Source organism: Diuraphis noxia, unplaced genomic scaffold (genome assembly GCF_037042655.1).
Source record: "Diuraphis noxia isolate RWA-SAM2 unplaced genomic scaffold, SU_Dnox_SAM2 contig0003, whole genome shotgun sequence".
NCBI classification, from domain to species: domain Eukaryota; kingdom Metazoa; phylum Arthropoda; class Insecta; order Hemiptera; family Aphididae; genus Diuraphis; species Diuraphis noxia.
The window spans coordinates 56,940,661-56,963,163 of NW_028301713.1; the positions used below are offsets into that span (position 1 = coordinate 56,940,661).

Here is a 22,503-nt window from a genome sequence, read left to right on the forward strand (position 1 = left end):
ATATTGCTTGTTGATCTGAGAGAAAACAAATATTGCACTTTAATCCTCTAAAAAGTAACTTCTAACTGAATATATTAATATTTATTTCATGATAATCAGTTTATTAAATTTATAGTTGCGTTGAGTTAATTTTTTTTCCTATTATCTGAAGTCTGCAGATTTAAAATATATTTTGTACAAATTATTGTTTTTATAATTACAAAAAATTAATTATTTTAAAATTATTTATAGTCCTATAGGTTATGTTATAAGTATTGTAATTGTAAATACTGTAAAAATATTGGATGTCCTATTACTCCTACTGCAAATCAAATTATTTTTATTTAAAGTAAAACTTTAAATAAATTTCTGTAGAAAATTACAGTCACTGAGTCACACACAATATATAATTTATCTACAATGACTTGTATCAACTACCAAATGTAACATAATATATATATACCAGGGGTGGCCACTAACCTTAACTTTGGGAGCCGCAAATTTTTAAAGGTAATTCGAGGTGAGCCTCACACTGCAAAGCAATGTTTATAAAATAAAGATACATTTTTCATTTTAAAACAAATGAAGGAACATTTATTTACTTTTAATTTTAGTCTAAGTTTGGTTCAAGAGCCGCATGCGGCTCGCGAGCCTCGTTGTGGCCACCTCTGTTATATACTACGGATCACAAAGTTGTATAGTTATAAGATCCAATATTTTAGTGGTTGCCCGTGCCCGTTGGATGTTCATGAATAAAATAGATACGAATACTACCTAGGCATTAAATATCAAATCTTTTGTGTTGCCATTTATCATTTTAGACCGTTTATATTATTTCATATAAAGTTTTGTGGGAGTTGGGGGCAAGTGACAAGTGTAGTTGTGTACTTGTGTATAATATTTTATACCACTGTGTTTTGTATTGTGTGTAATATACTCATAGATAATAAAAAATTATTTATATTTATATTTTAATATCTATGAATATACTATATTCCGTCTTTCCGACGTTGTCACATATTTTGTTGTCCGACGTACCGACGTTCGTTACCATGTGAACCACATGATTAACCACGTTGGTCATGGCTGAACATATTTTTATGTGTACACGGCACACGTCGCGTGTATGGTGGAAATGCGTCTATAATAGGTGAGCGTAGCGGTCATCCGCCAGTATATTATCTACTAGACATTAAGACAAGTGACAAACTGACAACCGTAGTGACGAGTGACGACTGACGAGCGACGTTTTCCATTTGACCGATCGTCGCGCTGGAACGTTTTAGGCCTCGTCTGACTGAGACTGTCACGGTTAACCTCAAACAAAATGTTATCTGATCGACGATAGTGATGAATAATGATAGCGTACCGCGGACTGATAGAGTTAAAACATTTAAGTAGGTGTTTACTATATAACCTCGTGTTCTGAATACATCAACGTCAACAACTAATTTGGTATCAAGCAACAGTCGTCTTTTAAACCGTTTTTCGCAGGTACGTTTAAATTACATTCAAATAAATAATCTACCACTGGCCGCAAGTATTAATTTCGTTTGTATATTATTATTGTATATACAGTCGTCCACGACAGCGATGAGTACCTCCGACGTAAAATCACAAAACGAGTCAGTGGTTCCTACTGAAGTTGACGTTAAAATAGAATCACCGGCTAAATCTACAATTATCAAAACCGAAAACGAGACAGTGGTTCCTACTGCAGTTGTCAACAAAGAAGAACAGCCAACTGTTAACATACCCGCAAACCTTGAGCGAAACATTGTTAAGCAGCTCAGTTTCTACTTCAGCGATACCAATCTACCTTATGACAAGTTCCTACAAAATGAGATTAAAAAAGATGATGGCTGGGTGAAAATCGATGTGCTGTTGACTTTCAAAAGACTAGCATCTCTGTCTAAAGACCCGGCAGTGATTGCACAATCGGTCAAAAATGCCTCTGACAGCATTTTGGAAGTCTCGGAGTCTGGCGATAAAATTAGACGCAAGGCAGACAGTGCTGTGCCAGTCGCCGATCAAGAGTTCTTAAACGAGATGATTGCACGATCCATCTACTGCAAAGGATTCCCAAAAACGGCTACTATGGATGAACTTTTGGAATTTGCCTCAACCTTTGGTGACAAGATCATTACTAAAGTCACACCTCGAAGACTCAAAACCAAAGAGTTTAAAGGTACCCTTTATTTTACATTCAACACCAAAGAAGAAGCTGAGAAGTTTTTGAAACTAGAATCTGTTAAATACAAGGACGTTGAACTGGAACGCAAGTGGGAAAAAGATTTCCTTGAAGAGAAGAAAAAAGAATATGAAGATAAATTGGCAAAAAAAGATGAGAAAATAAAAGCAGAGACTGAGAAATATTTTAAAAAAGGTTATTTACTTAAAGTTGACAATGTAGATGCATCTGTTACAGTTGACAGTATTAAAACAATTTGTACTGGATTTGAATGGCAAGTAGCCTTTGTTAAAATAGTTGAAAATGAAAAATTAGCGTGGATTCGATTGAAGCCCGTGAAAGCTGCCAAAGACCTGTTGGAGGAGGTTGCTGAAAAAGTGAATGATCTGGAAATCAAGTTCTCATTACCTGATGAGGAGGTTGAACAAACTGTGTTGAATGAAATGACCAAGGAAATGAAAGGTGTTCTCAACATGAAAGATAAAATGAAAAGGGAAAAGAACAAGAATAAGGGAGGAAAAAGATATAACAAACGGAGAAATGACGATGGCAATAATTCTAGTAATAAGCGATTTAAAGCCAATGGAAATTAATTTAATTATTTGTGTATATTTTTTTTTTTATACAATAAGGACCTACACATGTTTATCTTTATAAGCTAAAATTAAAGATAACATATAATTATTAAAACAGTTTTATTTATATAAAATGTGCATGTTAAACAAACACATTATGTAAGCACATATACTAAAACGCGTGCATTGCTGGCGGTTTTTCATACTCAGGTTTGGCTTGACGCTCACGTTCATTTTGAATTAATTGTACTCGAGTCATCTATAAACAAGACATTTTAAAGTAATCATATTATCATTAAACATGGTGATTATATTTTTCCAACAAGTTTTAAGATATAATTTACAAATAATAGTCACAAAAATTGTGAATACCTGCATTTCAGTAAAAAACTATCAAATAATGAGAAATTAAATCAACCACTTCATAAAAACTAGTTAACACATACAAAGTTGTTTTATAAGTGGGTTTTTTTACAGTAGTTCATTATAATACCAAATTTTGCATGTATAATATAAAATTAAGCTATCGTAAAAAACCTACATACAAACAGATTATTTCTTTAACATTAAGTTTCATAATATGCCAATTTGCTCTAATTTATAAGCTAACAAAGCGTGATCTGCTGAGCGTAATTTTTTTGTGTTAAGCACTTATAGTCTTCTCAACAGTTTTTTACTTTTTAGTTATTATGCACCTAACTTGAAATATTTGGTGACTGGAACTGTTATCATATTAAAATCTAATTTTGGAATAAAATTACATTTGAGAGTACTCAGAGTAGTATCCAGGCAGATTTTCATGAAACATAATAGTACAAATGACCCCTAGGACTTAGAGAGCTTTTTCATATTATATGTAAATAAATTTACTAAAAAATATTCTCAAATGTGCAGTACCTTTAATAAAGCAACGAAACTCATAAAAATGAGAAACAACGCATATTTTGATTGACAAACAAATCCTAATATTTTTGATTTGAAGTTTATATGAATGAATGTAGGTACCTATATTTTTTTTAAATTTATTTTAGGGGTGCTTTGATAAGTAGTTATATACAAAGTAGAAAAATTTTTGGACCATAGTAAACTCATGCACTTGGCTATAATTTCTTTTAATTTTACTACTAGTACTATCATTTCGTAAAAGTTTAGAAAAAATGACATTCTACTAAAACAACTATGACCCAATCAAAAATGTTTAACTGATGTTTAAAAGCGTAACTCCTACACAATAACAAGATCAATGAACATACCTGTTTTTCTCTAGTGCAGCATTCCTTGAAGTCGTCATAGTACGCTTGACATACTTCCATACCTTTTGGATAGCCGTAAGCCTCGTAACAGTTCATCAATCTCATTTCAAAATCTGCACAGCGTAAACCCGTCTGTGCAGACACCAGTGGACCTGTTAAATCGGTAATTGGGTTCCGGAAGAATGGACTGAAAAACGACATCTCTCTCAGCTGAAAAACCAAAAGTATATAAGTGAAGTTATATTGTCTGTAGGATTCTCAGTTTAAATTACGGTGCCTGGGACAAATCCGAGATAATTGTATCTGTATGAATAATAATTATACCAAGTCGTCTAGCAAAATGCAAATAAATATTAAATAACAAATTCTTTTCAATTACTAATGCTTATCATATATCACCAAAATGTTATCACAGTAAAATTTTAACAACCGTGTGTAGAGGTCATAGCCAAGACCAGCTGTCAGAAGATCACCAAAATTGTTTTTCTAAATGAAAACGCGGCAAAGTTAACGCCAAAAAAATGAAAAAGCATATTAACATTTTTGTTTGATAGACCTACTAATTAGTAATTACAAACTTAAAATGCGTATGCGTGTATAATAATAATAATAATAATTGTGAGGAGTGGGCAGTTACTTTTCTACCTACCTTAGAATTTAGACCATTATTGCAGTACCACTGTCCTGTGATTGCACTACTATTATAGTGCAGTGAACCTCCTTTAACGGACGGAATTTTGGGAACGGTGAAATCTGTACTCAATGTATTTCCACTCTTAATAGCGGACGACGTTTAAGCGACCGAGAGTGTCCGGTATTTAGAGGTTTCACTGTACATGATTTTTACGTTCGATCATTATCGAATTTTATCATTAAATTAATATCATTATTACTATAAATTGTAATATAGGTACCTAACGCAAATTTGCGAGACTGTGATATAACCACATAAATAATACAACACTATAATACGAGTTTGAGACCGGTCAGGGGGCAGGATATAAAAATAGAATATAGGTAGAAATTTTCGCCGGACGTTGAAATAACTACTCATTAAATATATATGCATTTTTTAGATCTGAGAACTCTATTAGCTTATCTTAGGGTTTGGGTGTAAAACAATAAGCAAAGGTATAGGTACAGTAATACAAAAATATTATTAAATTGATCTTGCTAAATCTAAAGGCATTATTATTTTTTTATTGTACGCCTAACATCGATTACACATAAATCAGAAATCTGTATTTCTAATATGTTACGGATGTTATGGCCCACGAGGTTAAATGGTTGTAAATTTATAAAGCAATATTATGAAAACCGATACTTCAAAAAACTACTCTTAAGTTATATGCTTTTAAAATTTGTATATTTTATTGCATAAAAATATGAAATACAAAAATAAAATAACATAATTTAGACACTAGAATAAAGTTTTGATTTCTTTAACACTACATTAAGAGTAAAGTAAATCAAACGAAGCACAGAAGTTTCAAAAAAATACTTTTCACAGTTATACTTTTAATAAATACAACAAGATACAAAAGATTCAATTGATACAAAAATTAATATATACACATGAAAGAATAAAATTTACAAAAATGTATTAATAGACTTAATGTTCATTCTGCACAACAGGCATTAGATTTTTAATTGTTTCTAAATGGAAATTGTTTTGCTGTAAATCAGTAACATAAATTAATGTCAATTTTGGATAAAAATAATTTAAAAAAAAAAAAAATTTTATTTACTAATTCGTTTAAAGCATCCATGGCGAATTCAAAGTCCTTCATAATAGTAATCACATCAATCTCCAATTCTTTCTTATGTAAATTACATTTATTGATTTCAAATTCTAACAATTTTATAGTTTCAGATTGATGACTGGATTGTTTTATCATACTGTCAATTTCTCTAAAACATATACATCATAATATTATGAACAAATAAAACATACTTAAAACATTATACAATAAATGTACACTTTTAATATAATTAAGTTTAAATATATTTATGTAACAGTTATAAAAATACAAATAGACAAATATTTTTTGAATGTTATAGAGAGATAATTATGTATAACCATTATATTTTAATAATAAAAATATAAGCTTTAAATACATATTATTATATTCAACGCTAACCTTGTTAATAAGTACACATTCAAATTAAATTTGAAGCCCATTTATACGACCATAGTAAATTGTGATAGTTAAGGAGTCTGCGGAATTTTTCATTTAGTGCCATTCAGTGTATGTCAAATGAGTGTAATAGAACAAATTTCGGTTTGGATATAATAATGATCTCTCGTGGGCCAGCGTATGATATGACAGTAGTATCTAACTATTCTAGATAGTTTATTTTTACTATCACAATGTTGTGTAGTTTTACCATAATTGTAATAAAATTATCATCGTGTAAATGGGCCATTATGTGAAATGAAAAATCCTAAAATTGATAAAGTATTTTTACTTATTTAATGCATCATATTTAGAATTGTATGAATTGCGTTCTCTCTCCATTTCTTTAGCAAAATAACTTATTTTGTTATTTATTTCAGCTCGTTCACGTTCCAGAATTTCAATCCTTTCCTTTAAATTTACAGAAGACTCTTCTAGTTCACATTTTGTTTGTGACATAGTTTCAATTTCATTGATTAATTTACTAAGACAGAAGAACAATTGATTAAAAAATAAATACATAATTCTCATTTTATAAACAAATAACTATACAATTTCTATCAAACTGAACTAAAATTAGTTTGTTTAAGTCTACTCAAATAAAATTAATTCAAAGGGGTGATTATACAACATGTTATGTAACTTACGAAATTCTTTCATTTTTTTCAGTTACATCTGTTAGCAAACGTAAACGTTTTTCTTGTGCAACTAGTTCTTGTTCCAGAATTATAACAGTTTGTTTTTTAGCACTGACTTGCCCCATCATTGCAGATTTCTTTTCTGTAATTTCATTTTTCAATCTTTTTAGATGTTCATGATCAGCTTTTAATAAATCCGGTGCCTCTACAATTTGTGCTCTAAAATCGTTTATATCTCTGACGATCTAAAATCATTAAAAAATAGAATTATAAAATAATGTAAATAGCTATAAAGATATAACTAATTTTGATATTCTAGTGCTCTAAAACAATGCGGCGCCGCGGAAGCAATGCAAAAGCAGATCTCGCGGCGTCGTCGGTTAAAACGGAAAAAAAAAAAAAAAGTGCTCTAAAACAATAATAGATAGATTTATAACATATGAATAATATGTCCATAATGTGTAGAATATATTAATATTTTATAAAAGACAAAGATGTAAGAGAAGGCATGTAACACACAGATGATCCACCAAATAAAGTTGACAAAATATTGATCAAACATGACTTGTAAAAATATATGGATCACAATATTTTTTATTTTATTCTATTGTTTATAAGGTCAATGTTAAGGGTCCCTAATGCAAACTATTAAGCTTTTTATCCATTCCATGACCAAATTGTATAAACTACGACCAGTCCTTAAGATTAAATTGACCAAAGAGGCCAAAAATAATCCTAAATACCTATTATTTTATCTTTTGTTAATTGTGAACCAATATTATACCAATATTATTTTATCTATCTGTAAGTTTAGTAATGCGTGTTTTATAATATAAACAAAGGGCTTGTCCAGAAAATTTATAATAAATTAATACATATAGATTTGTTGAAGTGAATGTCATTTCTGATTTCACCAATTTGGTAGCAAAACATAATATAATGTAGTAACCTATTTTTACACACAATTATTTGTGTATGATATAATACAATAACAATTGAAAAAATACATTACACTATCTTTTACTTCACACAACTTTGAACATTTTTTTTCAATATCGTATTGTTCTTGTTTTACTTGCTCCAATTCTTTAAGTACATCATCTTGATGTTTTTGAATTTTTGCCAATCCAGACTTTCCATCTTTTACTTCATCAGCAATCTTAAAATAATATGATAACCAAAAATACAAAATTAATAATTAAATATTAAAAATGTATTAAATATACCTACAATTTTTAATTCAGCTTCTCGTTGTATACGGTCTAACGACTTTTTATTAATTGTGTTCAAAATTATATCTTTTTCCTTCTTAAATCTATCAATTGTATCTTTCATATTTCTAACAGATTTCATTTTAGCATCAACTTCGTGTATTTTTTCATCACTATATTTTATGAAGTTTATCATTGTTTGCAGCAAACGATAGGTTCTTTTTGAACCTATAAAATTTAGTTTCAACTTTATATTGTAATTAGTTGAATCAATAATTTAAATATTTAAAGAAAATACATTTTCTTTTGTTCAATCTTCTCAATGTAAGAAATTAAGCATGGTCTATTAAAAAAAAACTAAGGTGTTAAAGTAAATGCTTTGTCTAAAGATTTTTCAGTAGTTACAATTTTAAGGAAATAATAATAACTATTTAATAGCCAATTTCAATTGATTATAATTAATTAAATTCAAAAACCTATGTTAAATATCAGATTAGATTGAATGAACATTAAGTGTATTTTATACAATGTTACTTAATTCACTTAACAATTTGCTGACAAAATGTGACAGAAAATGTTTCATTTTTTACATAATATACACATAATACATATATTGTAGTACACAATTTAAAACAATTTATATAATACTAATAATAACAACAACTCACTTGGATCACAAATATCATTCAAACCAAAATCATCAATTCCCAATTTCGAGTAAATATATTTCAAAGCTGTGCACATGTTCAATATCGGTACAGTTTCACAGTACATTTCATGGTATGTGAGATTTTGATTGATATGGATCTACAGGTAACAATTGAAGATATGTTAAAAAAATATTGAAACAACAACTTCCCACATAATCATGGGATAGATAATAATATGCACTTTTCTAGCTACATACATGGAAAAAACATTTTATTAAATATAATGTAGAAAATGAAAATTACCTCAATCAAATTATTCACATCGCAAAAGAATTCGTTGAACACATCTGTGTAAAAATTTGTAACGAATGATTGAGATGGCTCTTGTAGATCTTTGATAGTTGCTTTGAATTGCGGCATGTACTGTTCTAATTCATTAATCAGGTTACTGTATTCGACGTACATTGAAGATTTGTTTTGCTTGGTCATTGTAGTGACGTTTGGCCAAGACATTTTTGGGTAATATTTTGGGTTTAAATGTTAAATGTAACTCAATAAATAAATATAATGTTTAAGTAAGAAGTTTGAATTAATGAATTCTATGATCAAAATTAAATTAATAGTTTAGTCATTAATGATAGCATATTTTTAAAAATTTTAACGATTCCGCTAGCATTATTAGATAAGCGTGTCCAAAACACAATAAAGCGAAAGCCATAACCGTTATTCACCAGTAGATAGCGTAGTATTACGGAATAAGGTAAAATCTACCAATTTACCAATACTATATAGATATCATTTTCATGATTTTTTTTAAATACTTACAAGTCCGTTGCCACTCTCTAAATGGTATGGAACTTTTCGTCTGGTCCAGGAGATTTCGAATAAGTATTCAGATTTTAGATTCCATCTAGTTGTCTCGCAAATTTTCTTCGAACTTTGAATTTAAAATAATACTATATCTACAAAAAATATAAAAACGTGTGTCAGATTTTTTATCTGGCGTTAAATTTTTATATTTTAACATTAGTCCGTCCGTCCGTCAAATTTTATATTTACCTATGGTAGTTATACCACAGAATAGATTAAATGGTTATACTTATAATGTTAGGTTATTAATGCCTTTGTATAGATGTTATAAAATAGTTGAATGTGTTCTTTTACATGATAAATGATGGATACTTTAATTGGATCTTCAAATAGACAAAAAAAGTGGCGCATATAGATTATAGAGTAACCTTAAGCTTATCATAGACATCTACATTTACATGTTACATCACATGCATGCCTTATGTTTATGATGGATTAGTAGGTATATTAAACGTCCAATATAGTAATATATTAATATATACATTACGGTGTTTGCTGAGCATCAACTATAGACGACTACTTATGAGGAATCTTTTAAAGTTGTATTAGCCATTAGGTACATATTTTATAAGTGTTTTGACCAAGAGACATTTTTTTACCGTCAATAATTTTAAAAAAACTACATAATTAAAATTGAAATTTCTTTTTGCCCATAAATATTTCTAAAATAGTAAAAATATTTTAATAAGTTTTTGGTCCGTCTAAATTGCCAATATAACCATTCTATGGATATCTACTGTTACGTTTTTTAGTCACCTATACCAAAATTAGTTTTTCCTTAATTTTCTATTTCTTTATTTTTTTCAACATACTTTTAAAAAGTACTGGGAAACCAGCCAACTAGGAATATTTTATACTTTTGGTCTCGAAATCACCATTTATGTTCACTTTCCTACCAGTAAATAAGGTTCTTATGTTCTTATGCATTATGACTGTTTTAAAAATAAAAGACAGTGACAAAAACATCATTGTAAATTCAATTCATTCATCATTCATCTCGGTTCAAAATCTAAAAGGGTAATCAGATAATCAAATTTCGGAATACGAAACCAAACTCCAAAGTGTTAACTTCGTCAAACCAACCTGAACTAAAACTAAAATATTGACTATTAAATAAAGATAACGAGATTTAGAAACAATTTATTTGCTTTATTATAATAATTAATAACCACAATCACAAATGGGAACTCGAACCTCGCATTTCACTGCACAAGCCTTTGCTTACCCAAGCTAACTAGGTAATTAATAAACAAATAAACCAACTGCTAAAACGATGTTTTTCGAGATAGAGATTGAAACAGTTTTTGCTATTTATAATGTCGAATGTAGAATATAATATGCTGTATTATATGCGTAATCCAGCATAAACTCTTGTCAGGGAAGTCTGTGGATGCCAAGTTCACCGATGCCCGATACCCGGTTTTTAAGAAAAGCCTGATTCGATGTCAACAATTAATGATATTGGCGACATGACAATCATAATCTGTAAATTATCAGCTAGGTATCGCAAGTTATGATGCATTTTGTAAACTTTAAGTATACAAGATACTAGGTAACCAGCTGCAAGGTTGGTATAAAAATGAGTGATCTTAATCTTCCCAAAAAAAAAATTATTAGGTATTGTTATTATAGTTAGTATGTAATTACTGATTAGTAATAAACAGACACAATATTAAAACCAAAAGTATAAAATTACTAAAATCAAAAACTTACAGGTACCTACGTTGTATATACCAGTGACCAGTGTAGTAGTACCAGTGCCGCAACAATACTAATTTGGACCCTCCCCCCCCCTTGAAAATTGAAAAATTAACCTTTTGAAAATTAATTTTTCCAAGTTTGAAAACATTATTTGTGGGAATTATGAGTTTTTACTCATACAAATAAGGTTAACATATCTAAAACACATATAGGTATTTACAAATAAATGTAATAATATTTCTAGCCATTTTTATTAATTTTAATATAATTAATTATAAAATACCAAATAAATTGAACATTAACAGTCAATTAGAATCTACACAATAAATAATACTGTACTCATTTCAAAAAATCCATTTTTCTTGCCTTTTTGTTGGCAAAATGGTCATTTATATTTTCAAGTTTAAATCGTTTGTTTGTTATCTTTCAATATTGAGTAAAGCTATACTTGACAGTCTCTCTTGGCCAATAGAGTTCAGTAAGTAATTTTCTATGCTGGTTAAAATGTGCATTCCTTCACATGACGTGCTTTAATAGATAAATAATTAAAAACCAAACTATTTTTAATTTCGGTCGTACAGACCACAAAAGAAACGTTGATTTACGATAGTGTTGTGTACAAAATAAAAACGGTCTATTTTTCAATCATTATTAATTATTATAACTAAATAGTTTTATTTTCTTTCTTCCTACATATTTTTCTACTATTATCATTGGGCCCACTTTTATAGGTTGAGCCCTTGGCCTGTGTGTTTGACACACTACTCGACACACCCGGTTATTGCAGCACTGTTAGTCCTAACTAAATAAAAATAAGTTTATAATACAGAAATAAATTTAATTTTAACTTATGACAGGGGGGGGGGGCAAAATAATAAATACTATCTCCCCAGGGATATATAACATCTATGTATTTAAGTATTTCCTAAATAGCTGCACCCAAAACAATGATAAAATGTATTTAAAAAATAAATAAATAAACAGTGTCAACAACTTACATCAATGAGTAATATTACTACGTAATTACATACATTAATCAACAAAATCCAAATATCTTATATATATATTACTACACATCGTAAAAAAATAAATTGCTTTTAAAAATTGTCCAATGTTTTACCTGAATTAAATGAGTTTATATTGTTTATTTTGACCTAGAGTAATGTAATTCCAAATGGTTTTGTAAGACAAATTATAATGTTAAAATAAAAACAAAAAACTTCTTTATTAAAATGTTGACCATATATTATATTCAGTCAGCATATACATATTTGTGCTCATTCAAAGCTACGAGCACACTGATATAACAAATTCATGTAACTTTCACTTAAAAATGATGAGGGTTTTAGTGATTAATGATTTAGTTTTATATAATATATCATATTATTATACATCTAATACACAGCTGATATTATAAAATAACAATCATAATATATAATATTAATTTGTATTAAATCAAATGTTGTGCCATTAGGTCAAATTTGGTAACTTAAAAATTACTTGTATATAATGAAAATAATTTTATAAAACAAAGAATTACCAATTTATTTTATTTTATTGCTAATATTATAATTTATAATATACTGTATTATGTAATTTAGTCATAGTAAAATAGGTAACTGGAAGCAAGTAGCCCAGGAATATCCAGTTAGTAGGAATTATTTGTTATAACTTAAGTATCACATCAACTGAAGTCCTAAAAATAAAATTTAAAATTTAATAATGTTTCAAACAAATCATTTAAATCATTTTACTAGTATTACGTATAGAATATACTCTTATAATAGAGATGAGATGAATAAAATATATATATTTTTTTTTCACAACTTTCATAAATATTATATAATTATTTAATAAATTGCAAGTTTAACTACATATACATTTTCCAACAATCTACTTTTATTTACATAAAAAAAAATTATATATATTGGAATAAAAAAGTATTACATATCAAAATGTTTTGAAGTAATTTATTTGTTTGTAATATTTGTAATGGTTATTCATACCATCGTTCGTCTTGTATCACCCGCCACTCGATCTAACAACTAAAAAAAAATCAATAAGCAATATTTAAATCTCACCTGATTAAAATTTTGTTTTTAATTATTAATTACTCACTCCAGTTATGCCAGGCAAATTGAGTATAGTTCCCAATAATGGTACACGGCGCATAAAATTTATTGCTACTGGAAAGAATCCACTAAAAAGCAAATTAACAGTTAGATTTCAAAATATCGAAAATCCAACTCTGGCCAAAAGAGCTAATTAGGTACTTACCTGAACAAAAGTATGAATCCATATATTTCTAATAGCATTCCTACAATTGGCCATCCAAAAAGGACGACTGATATCCCGCCAAAAAATGACAAGGATGCTTTGATTTTTTGCCTCTGGAAAAAGAACTTTAAAGTTCGTTGTACACCAATAACACAACTAAGGCCCACTATGAACAATATCTAAATAAATAAATAATTAATTGAAATAAATTAGATAATTTTAGTAGCACAAATTTACTTTAAAATAAGCAATATTAAGGATAGTACATTGTCATCATCTAATATAAATTTGTTTAGGTACTCACATTTCCAATTGCTAAAAGTCCTTTGTCAAATAACAACAACATTCCCAGGAATAGAAACGATATTCCAAAACCAGCTAAGCCGACTCCGATTTCTGTTAAAAAAAAAAGAAATGTTTTTATTCAGACATAATACGATGTTGTATAAGACAACTGCATTTACACATACTTTGTAAATCGGTTATTTCAAACATTGAAGACATTTGAATCAAATTTCGTCACAGAAAAATATATTTAAAAATCATTACTAACAATACAAGTATAATATAAAACCTTTCAACACTGTGTTACGAAGTTACGTGATGTACCATTTTATTCTGCAGCAATCAAGTACCAAATACGGTACTTCAGTAGTTTAGTACAAATATCTCAAAGTGAACAAAAAACCAATACAGTAATATAGATTATAATATTGTGATTTTAGAAAATATTATAAAATAATATTGTAAATACTGAAAATTTAAATATTCAAATGTATGGTAGCGACTGGTTGGGCTTGAAATTTGCCAACCTTGGAGCATAGTAATAGTTAATATTCCACGATTTAAATTTGATAACAACAATGATAAAATTTGGTGCACTAAAATGGATCACTACATTTTGATCCACAATTTTTTTTTTTCAAGTCAACTTATTCCACTGATGGAATTAAACTTTGTTCCTTTTTACATTTGTTCCATAATCATAGATTATCGAGTTGAAACTATTTTATAAGAATCGCGGAAAAAATGGCCACGGAAAATAAGCCCAAAAAATATAGTATATTATATAATATATTTACATTTGCTTATAGATACATATTTTAAATAATATACATAATATTTAATTAATTTTTTTTAACTTTTTAACTTCAGTTAAATTTTGTATTGTTTGAACTTGACTTTTTATAGTTAATTATCATTATTGTACAGTTAAGTTAATTTACAAGTAAATCATGTGATTTGGGTAGTTAGGAAAGGTAACTCCAGTGTGTAGCTGAATTAACTTTATAGTTCAACCTAAATAAGTTATATTTCAAATAGCTATAATGTCAAAATCATTTTGTATTAAATATTTATTATATAACTGTAATAATTGTATTAATAAATTAGTTAAATTAATCCAAGTAAATTATTATTAATTATAACCCTTAATAAGTGTTTTGTTGTTAATTCAACACTAGATTTGTACGTGTGATAGTTAACAATACAGTCTATATTATTATTATGTTACCACAAGTCCAGAAACGTGAATATTTTGTATTTTTAATATTTTGTTCTTATGTTCTGTTAAACATGTATTATTCTATCACAGAAATAAAAATATTATATGATTGTAAATCCATTGTAAATCCATTGTATAGTCAACAATCAACCACATTTTATAAAATATTACAATTTACAATGATTGCACTTTTATTTTCTTGGACTTTTTTTTCGTGGGTTTTTTCCGGGGTGTATTTTTTCCGTGTGTTAGATTCTGAACGAAGTGATGAATGTATTGATTTTACAATGATGTAAGTGTTTTTTTTTTTTTTTTTTTTTTTTTTGTGTCTGTGTACCGCATAACTAGTCGAAATAATGCTTAAATAACTTTGGGGGTGGTTTCCGATGTAAAAGTGAATATCCTTGGTGCATTATAGAGGTCAAAAGTAAACATTTTCCAACAGTTTTAAACAAAATCGAGAAAAACAAAAAAAAAAGCGGGTAAGTGGGTATCGTTCTGCTGTACATTAGGGGGTGGGGTGGACCTCTGACTAGGGTAGGTTAAATTTGAATTCAATGATAGGTATCATTGTATATTTGTATACGAAAAACGATTCTGAGCGAAGACGATTTATCTGTCTAGGATATATTATAGATTATTCAAAATTTTCAAATCGTATAGATTTAAAAAGAAATTTTTTTATGAATTTTTAGCTTAAAATAATTTGCGAATTTTCGTGATTTTTACGTATGTTGTCAAAATTTAAATTTAAATGCTCGTAAAAAAGAAATGTGACTATACATTTCTTGTATTTTTCAACTGCTATTGTAAAAATATTTTAGGAGCCTTGTATTAAATTCTCAAATCTTAGGTATAAAAGGAAATTTTTTTATGAATTTCTAGAATAAAATAATTTACGAATTTTCGTGATTTTTAGGTATGTTGTCAAAATTAAAATTTGAATGCATGTAAAAAAAAAATGTGGCTATATATTTCTTTTATTTTTCAACTGCTATTGCAAAACTATATTATGAGCCTTGTATTAAATTCTCAAATCTAAGAATTAAAAAGAAAATTTTTTATGAATTTCGACCTAAAATAATTTGAAAATTGCCGTAATTTTTACGTATTAAGTCAATATTTAAACTTCAAATGCTAATTAAAAAAAATCGTGCCTATGTATTTTTATAATTTTTTAATCACTATAAGAATAACTTATGAGGAACTTTGTATTAAATTTTCAAGTATTTTGATAGGGCCATAAAAATTTTATCGACACTTCCAAAAAAAATTTTCAGAAAAATTGAAAATTTCATTCGTCTATAAATACCTCAAAAAAAGTCAAAATATTTTGAAAATTAAATCATGTAAAGAAAATGCCAATCTAAATAACTGGTAAAATTTTTCAAGTATCTATGACTTATACTTTTTGAATAATAACAAATGTTTAAAATTGTTTGAGGATAAATCGTTATCGTTACGCTATTTCGTAAAAATTTAAAATTCAAACGCACTTAAAATTTTTCCTATAATGATGCTTCGAGTTTTCTCTATAGCTACTTGAAGGAAATCTTATGGAAAACTTAGTATTGTATTTTTAATCTTTAGTTATAAACACAAACAATTTTATGATTTTTCAACTTCAAAATTACTTGCAAATTTTCGCGTTTTCGATAGATTTCGTAAAATTTTGAACTGTAAACGCTTAATAAAAAAAAATTGTGACTTACGATATTTAATTTTTTTTAGCTACAATAAGAACAACTCATAAGGAACCGTGTATTAAATTTTCAAGTTTTTTTGGTCGTCCAACATGTTTTTACCGACACTTCAAAAAAAAATTCTCAAAAAAATTGAAAATTTCAGTGGTCTATAAATAACTCAAAATCATAAAATTTTTTGTGTTTATAACTAAGGATTAAAAATACAACACTAAGTTTTCCATAAGTTTTCCTTCAAGTAGCTGTAGAGAAAACTCGAAACATCATTATAGGAAAAATTTTAAGTGCGTTTGAATTTTAAATTTTTATGAAATAGCCTAACGATAACGATTTATCCTCATACGATTTTTAATATTTGTTATTATTCAAAAAGTAGCATTTGAAGTTCAAATATTGACTTAATACGTAAAAATTACGGCAATGTTCAAATTATCTTAGATAGAAATTCATAAAAGTTTTTCTTTTTAATTCTAAGATTTGAAAATTTAATACAAGGCTCCTTACAAGTTTTTCAATCTTTATCACAAAAAAAATGTCCACCGGAATTCAAATTTAATTTTTATTAGCATTTGAATATCAAATATTGACAAAAATTCGTCAAAACCACGAATATTTGCAAATTATTTTGTAGTTAAAAATTCATAATATTGTTTGTATTTATCTAAGGATATAAAATTCAACACTAAGTTTTCCATAAGTTTTGCTTCAAATAACTACAGAGAAAATTTGAAGCGTCATTATAGGAAAAATGTTTTGAGCTTTTGAGTTTTAAATTTTTATGAAATCGAGTAATGATAACGATTTATCCTCACACCAGGTATATGTATATCTATGATAATATAAGGTATTATGATTTATGATAACTACATGCAAAGTTTTTGGAATAATTGATTAACCATGCCTTATGCAAAATGCGTCGTAATTGAAAAATAAAATATTTGTTTCAAAATAAAATATATGACAATATTTAAATATAATATATCCTAGACCAGCGTTTCTTAAACTTTTTTATCCGTGGAACCCTTTTTAATGTCCACTTTTATCGTGGAACCCCTACTTCTTTTTAGCTTTTTAGTTTTTTTTAGGATTATTTGCAAATAAATTATAATATTAAGTAGAAGTATAGATTATTGAATATATAGAGTTAGCTGATAGATTATTCCATATGGCTTATACATCATTATTTAATATACAAGTATTATTTTCCATAATGGATATTTTAAAGTAATTTTCTTGAACATTTAAAAAAAAATTACTTATGCTTCGCGGAACCCTGAAGTGTTCTACGCGGAACCCCAAGGTTCCACGGAACACAGTTTAAGAAACGCTGTCCTAGACTGACAAATCATCTCCGTTCAGAATCGTTTTTCGTATACAATGATACCTATCATTGCATTCAAATCTAACCTACCATAGTCAGAGGTCCAACCCACCACCTTATGCACAGCAGAGTGACATTCACTTACTTGATTTTTTTTTTTGGATTTTTTTCCATGGATTTTTTTTCCGTGGCCATTTTTTCCACCTCCCATTTTATAGGTCTAATACAGTGACGACGAACTATATTTAAAAGGGAGGCAAGTAAAAAGTTATACGGACCACCCCCCCCCCCATGTTAAAAAAAATAAAAATCATATATATTAATACCTTAGGAGTTAGGAACATAATTCATAAAGAATTTGTTGGGGTATAAAAATATGAATATGTGGATGTGTAGTATAAAATAAAAGATTCAGATTTGCTCTTTGAGTGAAATTATTCACAACTATTTGAACTATGATTTGATGTTTCCAAAAATCAGTCCAAATAATATTAAGCGAAAATGTTGAATTTGATGCAATATTAGGTACTCATCATTGTAATAGCAATAGCTAGGTAGATGTTTTTTAAAATAAATATTTATATCAACAGAAATCATAATTTATAATACTCAATTCATTTAACATGAAATTATTCTGTAGTTGGATTAAGAAAATCCATGACAGTTCAAATACTGGGTATTCGATGAAAATTATTAAACATATTTTTATTTTTTGATAGTTTTAAAGCTTGAGAAATTAGAAGCATCTAGAACATGAAGGCAATTTAAGATTTGAACTAACTGTTTATTGAACCGATGTAACAATTACTTTTTTTTTTAATTAATAAAAACAACAATATATTGACAATCTGTACACATTTGATAAAATAATTAATTTTATAACATTATTTACAAGGCATGTGGGCGTGATAAAAGGGGGCATCCAGTGACACTACTTCAATACACATATGTCTGTTCCGATACAGTTTGTTAAAATTTAATAAACATTTATTTTAATGATTTTAGTTCCAATTTTCCAAAGGATATACCTCACGGACTAAGATATATCTACTATCTTAGTCCGTGATATACATACCTCCATGCTATATTTGTTCCAAATACGTTTTGGAATTTATGTTTTTCGGACAAATGTCGTCTATAGGAATGATTAATTTTGGAACATATAATACAGTCCCTGCTAAAATGATTGATTTTTATTTTGTTGCACTTGTAGGGCAACACTGTATCAATTACGACACAGTTGGCCATAGAGATAGTCCGTGGTGTACGTAGTTGAGTTGTTATCAAATTGATGATAAAAAGTGAAATTTCAAAACAAGTTTTCAATATAAATCTACATCGCTATTTGCTGGTATGCAATGCACTATGCTTAATAATATATTTGTTTTAGAATAAATCAGCGTCAAAATGGTTTTGGCCGATTTGGGCCGCAAGATCACTTCGGCCCTTCGGGGTCTGAATAACGCCAGCGTCATCAATGAGGAGGTACGTTAATAGTTTACAGTGCATTTTTAAAATGTACTAAGTTTGAATTATGTCTGCCATAGGTGTTGAATTCTATGCTGAAAGACATCTGTGCGGCGCTACTGGAAGCCAACGTTAATGTTATGCTAGTCAAAAAACTTAGGGAGAATGTACGTAATGTTATTGATTTTGACGAGATGGCTGGAGGTTTGAACAAGAGGCGCATGATACAGAGCGCTGTATTCAAAGAATTAGTGAAAGTATGATATTGCATACTCGCAACTCGACAATAGTTTGTTTTAATCTCACACTAATTCTGATTTGTTTGCAGTTAGTTGATCCTGGTGTAAAATCTTACCAACCAGTTAAAGGCCGACCAAACATAATTATGTTTGTCGGTCTACAGGGATCTGGTAAAACAACAACTTGTACCAAATTGGCATATTATTATTTAAAAAAAAATTGGAAAACTTGTCTTGTGTGTGCGGACACCTTTCGTGCTGGAGCTTATGATCAGTTGAAACAAAATGCTACTAAAGCCCAAATACCATTTTATGGAAGGTTTGTTAAATAATTTAGCTCTCAGTTATTTATTATTTTTTATAGAATTTATTCAAATTCTATATAAATTCATATAGAATTTGAATAAATTTAATATTAAAGGAAAAATGTTGGATGAGGATGCTTGGTGAATCACCCTGTATATTAAATATTCATACAAGTTATTTTATATCTAAATTTTATTATTTCCATTTATTAAATGTTAATTATTATTTCAGTTATACTGAAGTAGATCCTGTTGTGATAGCTCAAGATGGTGTAGATATGTTTAAAAAAGAAGGTTTTGAAATAATTGTTGTTGACACTAGTGGACGACATAAACAAGAAGCTTCTTTATTCGAAGAGATGTTACAAGTGTCAAATACTATTGTGAGAAAACTTTAAAATAAAATGTTCTAATATTTCATTAAAATTTCATGTAATATTGTTAATCTATTTCAGAAACCTGATAACATAGTATTTGTTATGGATGCAACAATTGGTCAAGCTTGTGAAGGACAGGCTCGAGCTTTTAAAGATAAAGTCAACATTGGTTCTGTAGTAATCACCAAGCTTGATGGCCATGCAAAAGGAGGTGGCGCACTTAGCGCGTAATTAATTGAAATATATTTATTTTTTGTTATTGATTTCTTTGATATTAAATTCAATTTTAGAAACTTTTTGTTTCAATTACTGATAGTTCATTTTAGTTTAAATATAAATTAGACTTTGCTCCAATAAAATGTGCTTTATAATTTGTTAACTAGTGTGGCAGCTACAAAGAGTCCAATTATTTTCATTGGTACCGGAGAACATATAGATGATTTTGAACCATTCAAAACTAAGCCATTTGTTTCTAAACTGCTTGGTATGGGTGATATTGAAGGACTCATTGACAAAGTTAATGAATTAAAACTAGAAGATAATGAAGAATTGATTGAAAAAATAAAACATGGGCAGTTCACAATAAGAGATATGTATGAGCAATTCCAAAACATTATGAAGATGGGTCCATTTTCACAAATCATGGTTAAGCTTTTGTTGATTTTCTATTGTTATAATTATTGTTAAAGGGACTAACCATTATTTTATATAGGGTATGATACCAGGATTTAGTCAAGACTTTTTATCTAAAGGTAGTGAAATGGAATCTATGGCTCGATTAAAAAAGCTTATGACAATTATGGATAGTATGAATGATGGAGGTGAATTATTTCAATTTTCAATATAATTTAATGTAAACTTTATAATTAACTGAACAGTGAAAAACATTTTGCTTATATTTATATGATAGAACTCGATCATAGAGATGGAGCAAAATTATTTACAAAACAACCAGGACGTATAATTAGAGTTTCCCAGGGAGCCGGTGTTACAGAACGTGAAGTACGAGAACTTATATCTCAATATACAAAGTTTGCTGGAGTTGTAAAAAAAATGGGTGGAATCAAGGGATTGTTCAAGAGTGGTGATATGTCCAAAAATGTCAATCCATCACAAATGGCCAAGCTTAATCAACAAATCACCAAAATGATGGATCCTAGGGTTTTGCAACAAATTGGTATTTTTTTTATAATTTGTAACATTATTTTTTTATTAAGCCAATGTTAGCTTATTATTAATATTATTTATTTATTATTTATTTTTTTTATTATTAGCCTTTATAAAAATTTGGCTTGAATTATTTATTTTTATTAACTAATAAATAATACTTTTAGGTGGAATGCCAGGATTGCAAAATGTTATGCGACAGTTACAACAAGGAGCTGGAGGAGGTCTTGGTAATTTAATGGGTGGTTTAGGTAAATAAATAACTTGTAAACAAATAAACTCTTTTTCTAAAATATATTATGTACGTTTTCATCTGTATAAAGTAAGATAGATAATTATCTTGTGTAAGTTGTTTCCCTTCTCATACAATAATTACTCTAGTTTTACTTGGTATGCTGGTACCACTGATTCTAAAATTAATATTTACATCTAAATGACTCTATTGTAAGTATTTTAATACAATTTATTTATATTTTATTTTGTAAAAAGAAAAACTATTATAAGTTTGTTTTTGGTTATTAAATATTATAATATATTGCGAAAGCATAGATACTTGATTACATATTTTGATCAATGTAATTTTCTAAAATATATATATATATAAAATAATTAAGTGTAATAATTATTGTATTAAATTATATATATAAAAAAAAAAATACTTATCATTTAAAATATTGTAATGATACTAAGGATGACAGCATACTTGGTTTTATTTTACCAATTCTGGTATTGAAGTATAAAAAAATGTGAGATGTTAGAATCAAAGTTGCAAAGCTTAAGAATTACAAGTACAAGAACTACTAATATTTCATGTTTTGATTTAATTTAATGTAATGGTAAAAAAGTTTAAAAAATAATTTTTCATTTAATAATTTTCATAAAAATTTAAATAGCCAAA

At 28.0% G+C, this 22,503-nt stretch overlaps 5 protein-coding genes across 7 annotated transcripts; 2 read left to right on the plus strand and 3 right to left on the minus strand.

Annotated features, from left to right (window-relative positions):
* The first annotated feature begins 1,157 nt into the window (after nt 1-1,157).
* Nucleotides 1,158-2,860, plus strand: LOC107165986 (la protein homolog). The gene is made up of 2 exons (XM_015514453.2): nt 1,158-1,473; nt 1,558-2,860. Exon 2 carries the CDS (start codon nt 1,573-1,575, stop codon nt 2,761-2,763), a length of 1,191 nt encoding a protein of 396 aa, XP_015369939.2. The 5' UTR covers nt 1,158-1,473; nt 1,558-1,572; the 3' UTR covers nt 2,764-2,860.
* Nucleotides 2,760-4,432, minus strand: ND-15 (NADH dehydrogenase (ubiquinone) 15 kDa subunit). 2 transcript variants are annotated; one of them, XM_015514454.2, is made up of 3 exons: nt 4,271-4,432; nt 3,999-4,208; nt 2,760-3,004 (listed from the first exon to the last, which is right to left on the minus strand). In XM_015514454.2, exons 2-3 carry the CDS (start codon nt 4,197-4,199, stop codon nt 2,918-2,920), a joined length of 288 nt encoding a protein of 95 aa, XP_015369940.1. In that variant the 5' UTR covers nt 4,200-4,208; nt 4,271-4,432; the 3' UTR covers nt 2,760-2,917. The 2 variants fall into 2 exon arrangements, with proteins under 2 accessions (XP_015369940.1, XP_015369941.1); XM_015514455.2 differs by having other exon boundaries at nt 4,265-4,415.
* Nucleotides 4,433-5,496: 1,064 nt separating this feature from the next.
* LOC107165984 (uncharacterized) lies at nt 5,497-9,334 on the minus strand. Its single transcript, XM_015514451.2, has 8 exons — nt 8,978-9,334; nt 8,693-8,831; nt 8,044-8,252; nt 7,826-7,972; nt 6,823-7,058; nt 6,468-6,659; nt 5,747-5,909; nt 5,497-5,673 (listed from the first exon to the last, which is right to left on the minus strand). The coding sequence occupies exons 1-8, from the start codon at nt 9,185-9,187 to the stop codon at nt 5,611-5,613; spliced, it is 1,359 nt and encodes a 452-aa protein (XP_015369937.2). The 5' UTR covers nt 9,188-9,334; the 3' UTR covers nt 5,497-5,610.
* A 3,131-nt stretch (nt 9,335-12,465) lies between these two features.
* On the minus strand, nt 12,466-14,347 carry LOC107172103 (vesicle transport protein GOT1B). 2 transcript variants are annotated; one of them, XR_016191141.1, is made up of 6 exons: nt 13,993-14,346; nt 13,827-13,918; nt 13,523-13,701; nt 13,364-13,445; nt 13,193-13,290; nt 12,466-12,941 (listed from the first exon to the last, which is right to left on the minus strand). XR_016191141.1 is itself a non-coding variant. In XM_089224522.1 (6 exons), the coding sequence occupies exons 1-6, from the start codon at nt 14,024-14,026 to the stop codon at nt 12,930-12,932; spliced, it is 438 nt and encodes a 145-aa protein (XP_089080648.1). In that variant the 5' UTR covers nt 14,027-14,347; the 3' UTR covers nt 12,466-12,929. The 2 variants fall into 2 exon arrangements, 1 of the variants encoding a protein (XP_089080648.1); XM_089224522.1 differs by having other exon boundaries at nt 13,252-13,290; nt 13,993-14,347.
* A 5,015-nt stretch (nt 14,348-19,362) lies between these two features.
* Nucleotides 19,363-22,214, plus strand: Srp54k (signal recognition particle 54k). Its single transcript, XM_089224169.1, has 9 exons — nt 19,363-19,535; nt 19,598-19,774; nt 19,846-20,075; nt 20,294-20,444; nt 20,517-20,665; nt 20,822-21,083; nt 21,151-21,259; nt 21,349-21,615; nt 21,773-22,214. The coding sequence occupies exons 1-9, from the start codon at nt 19,458-19,460 to the stop codon at nt 21,862-21,864; spliced, it is 1,515 nt and encodes a 504-aa protein (XP_089080295.1). The 5' UTR covers nt 19,363-19,457; the 3' UTR covers nt 21,865-22,214.
* Nucleotides 22,215-22,503: the final 289 nt, after the last annotated feature.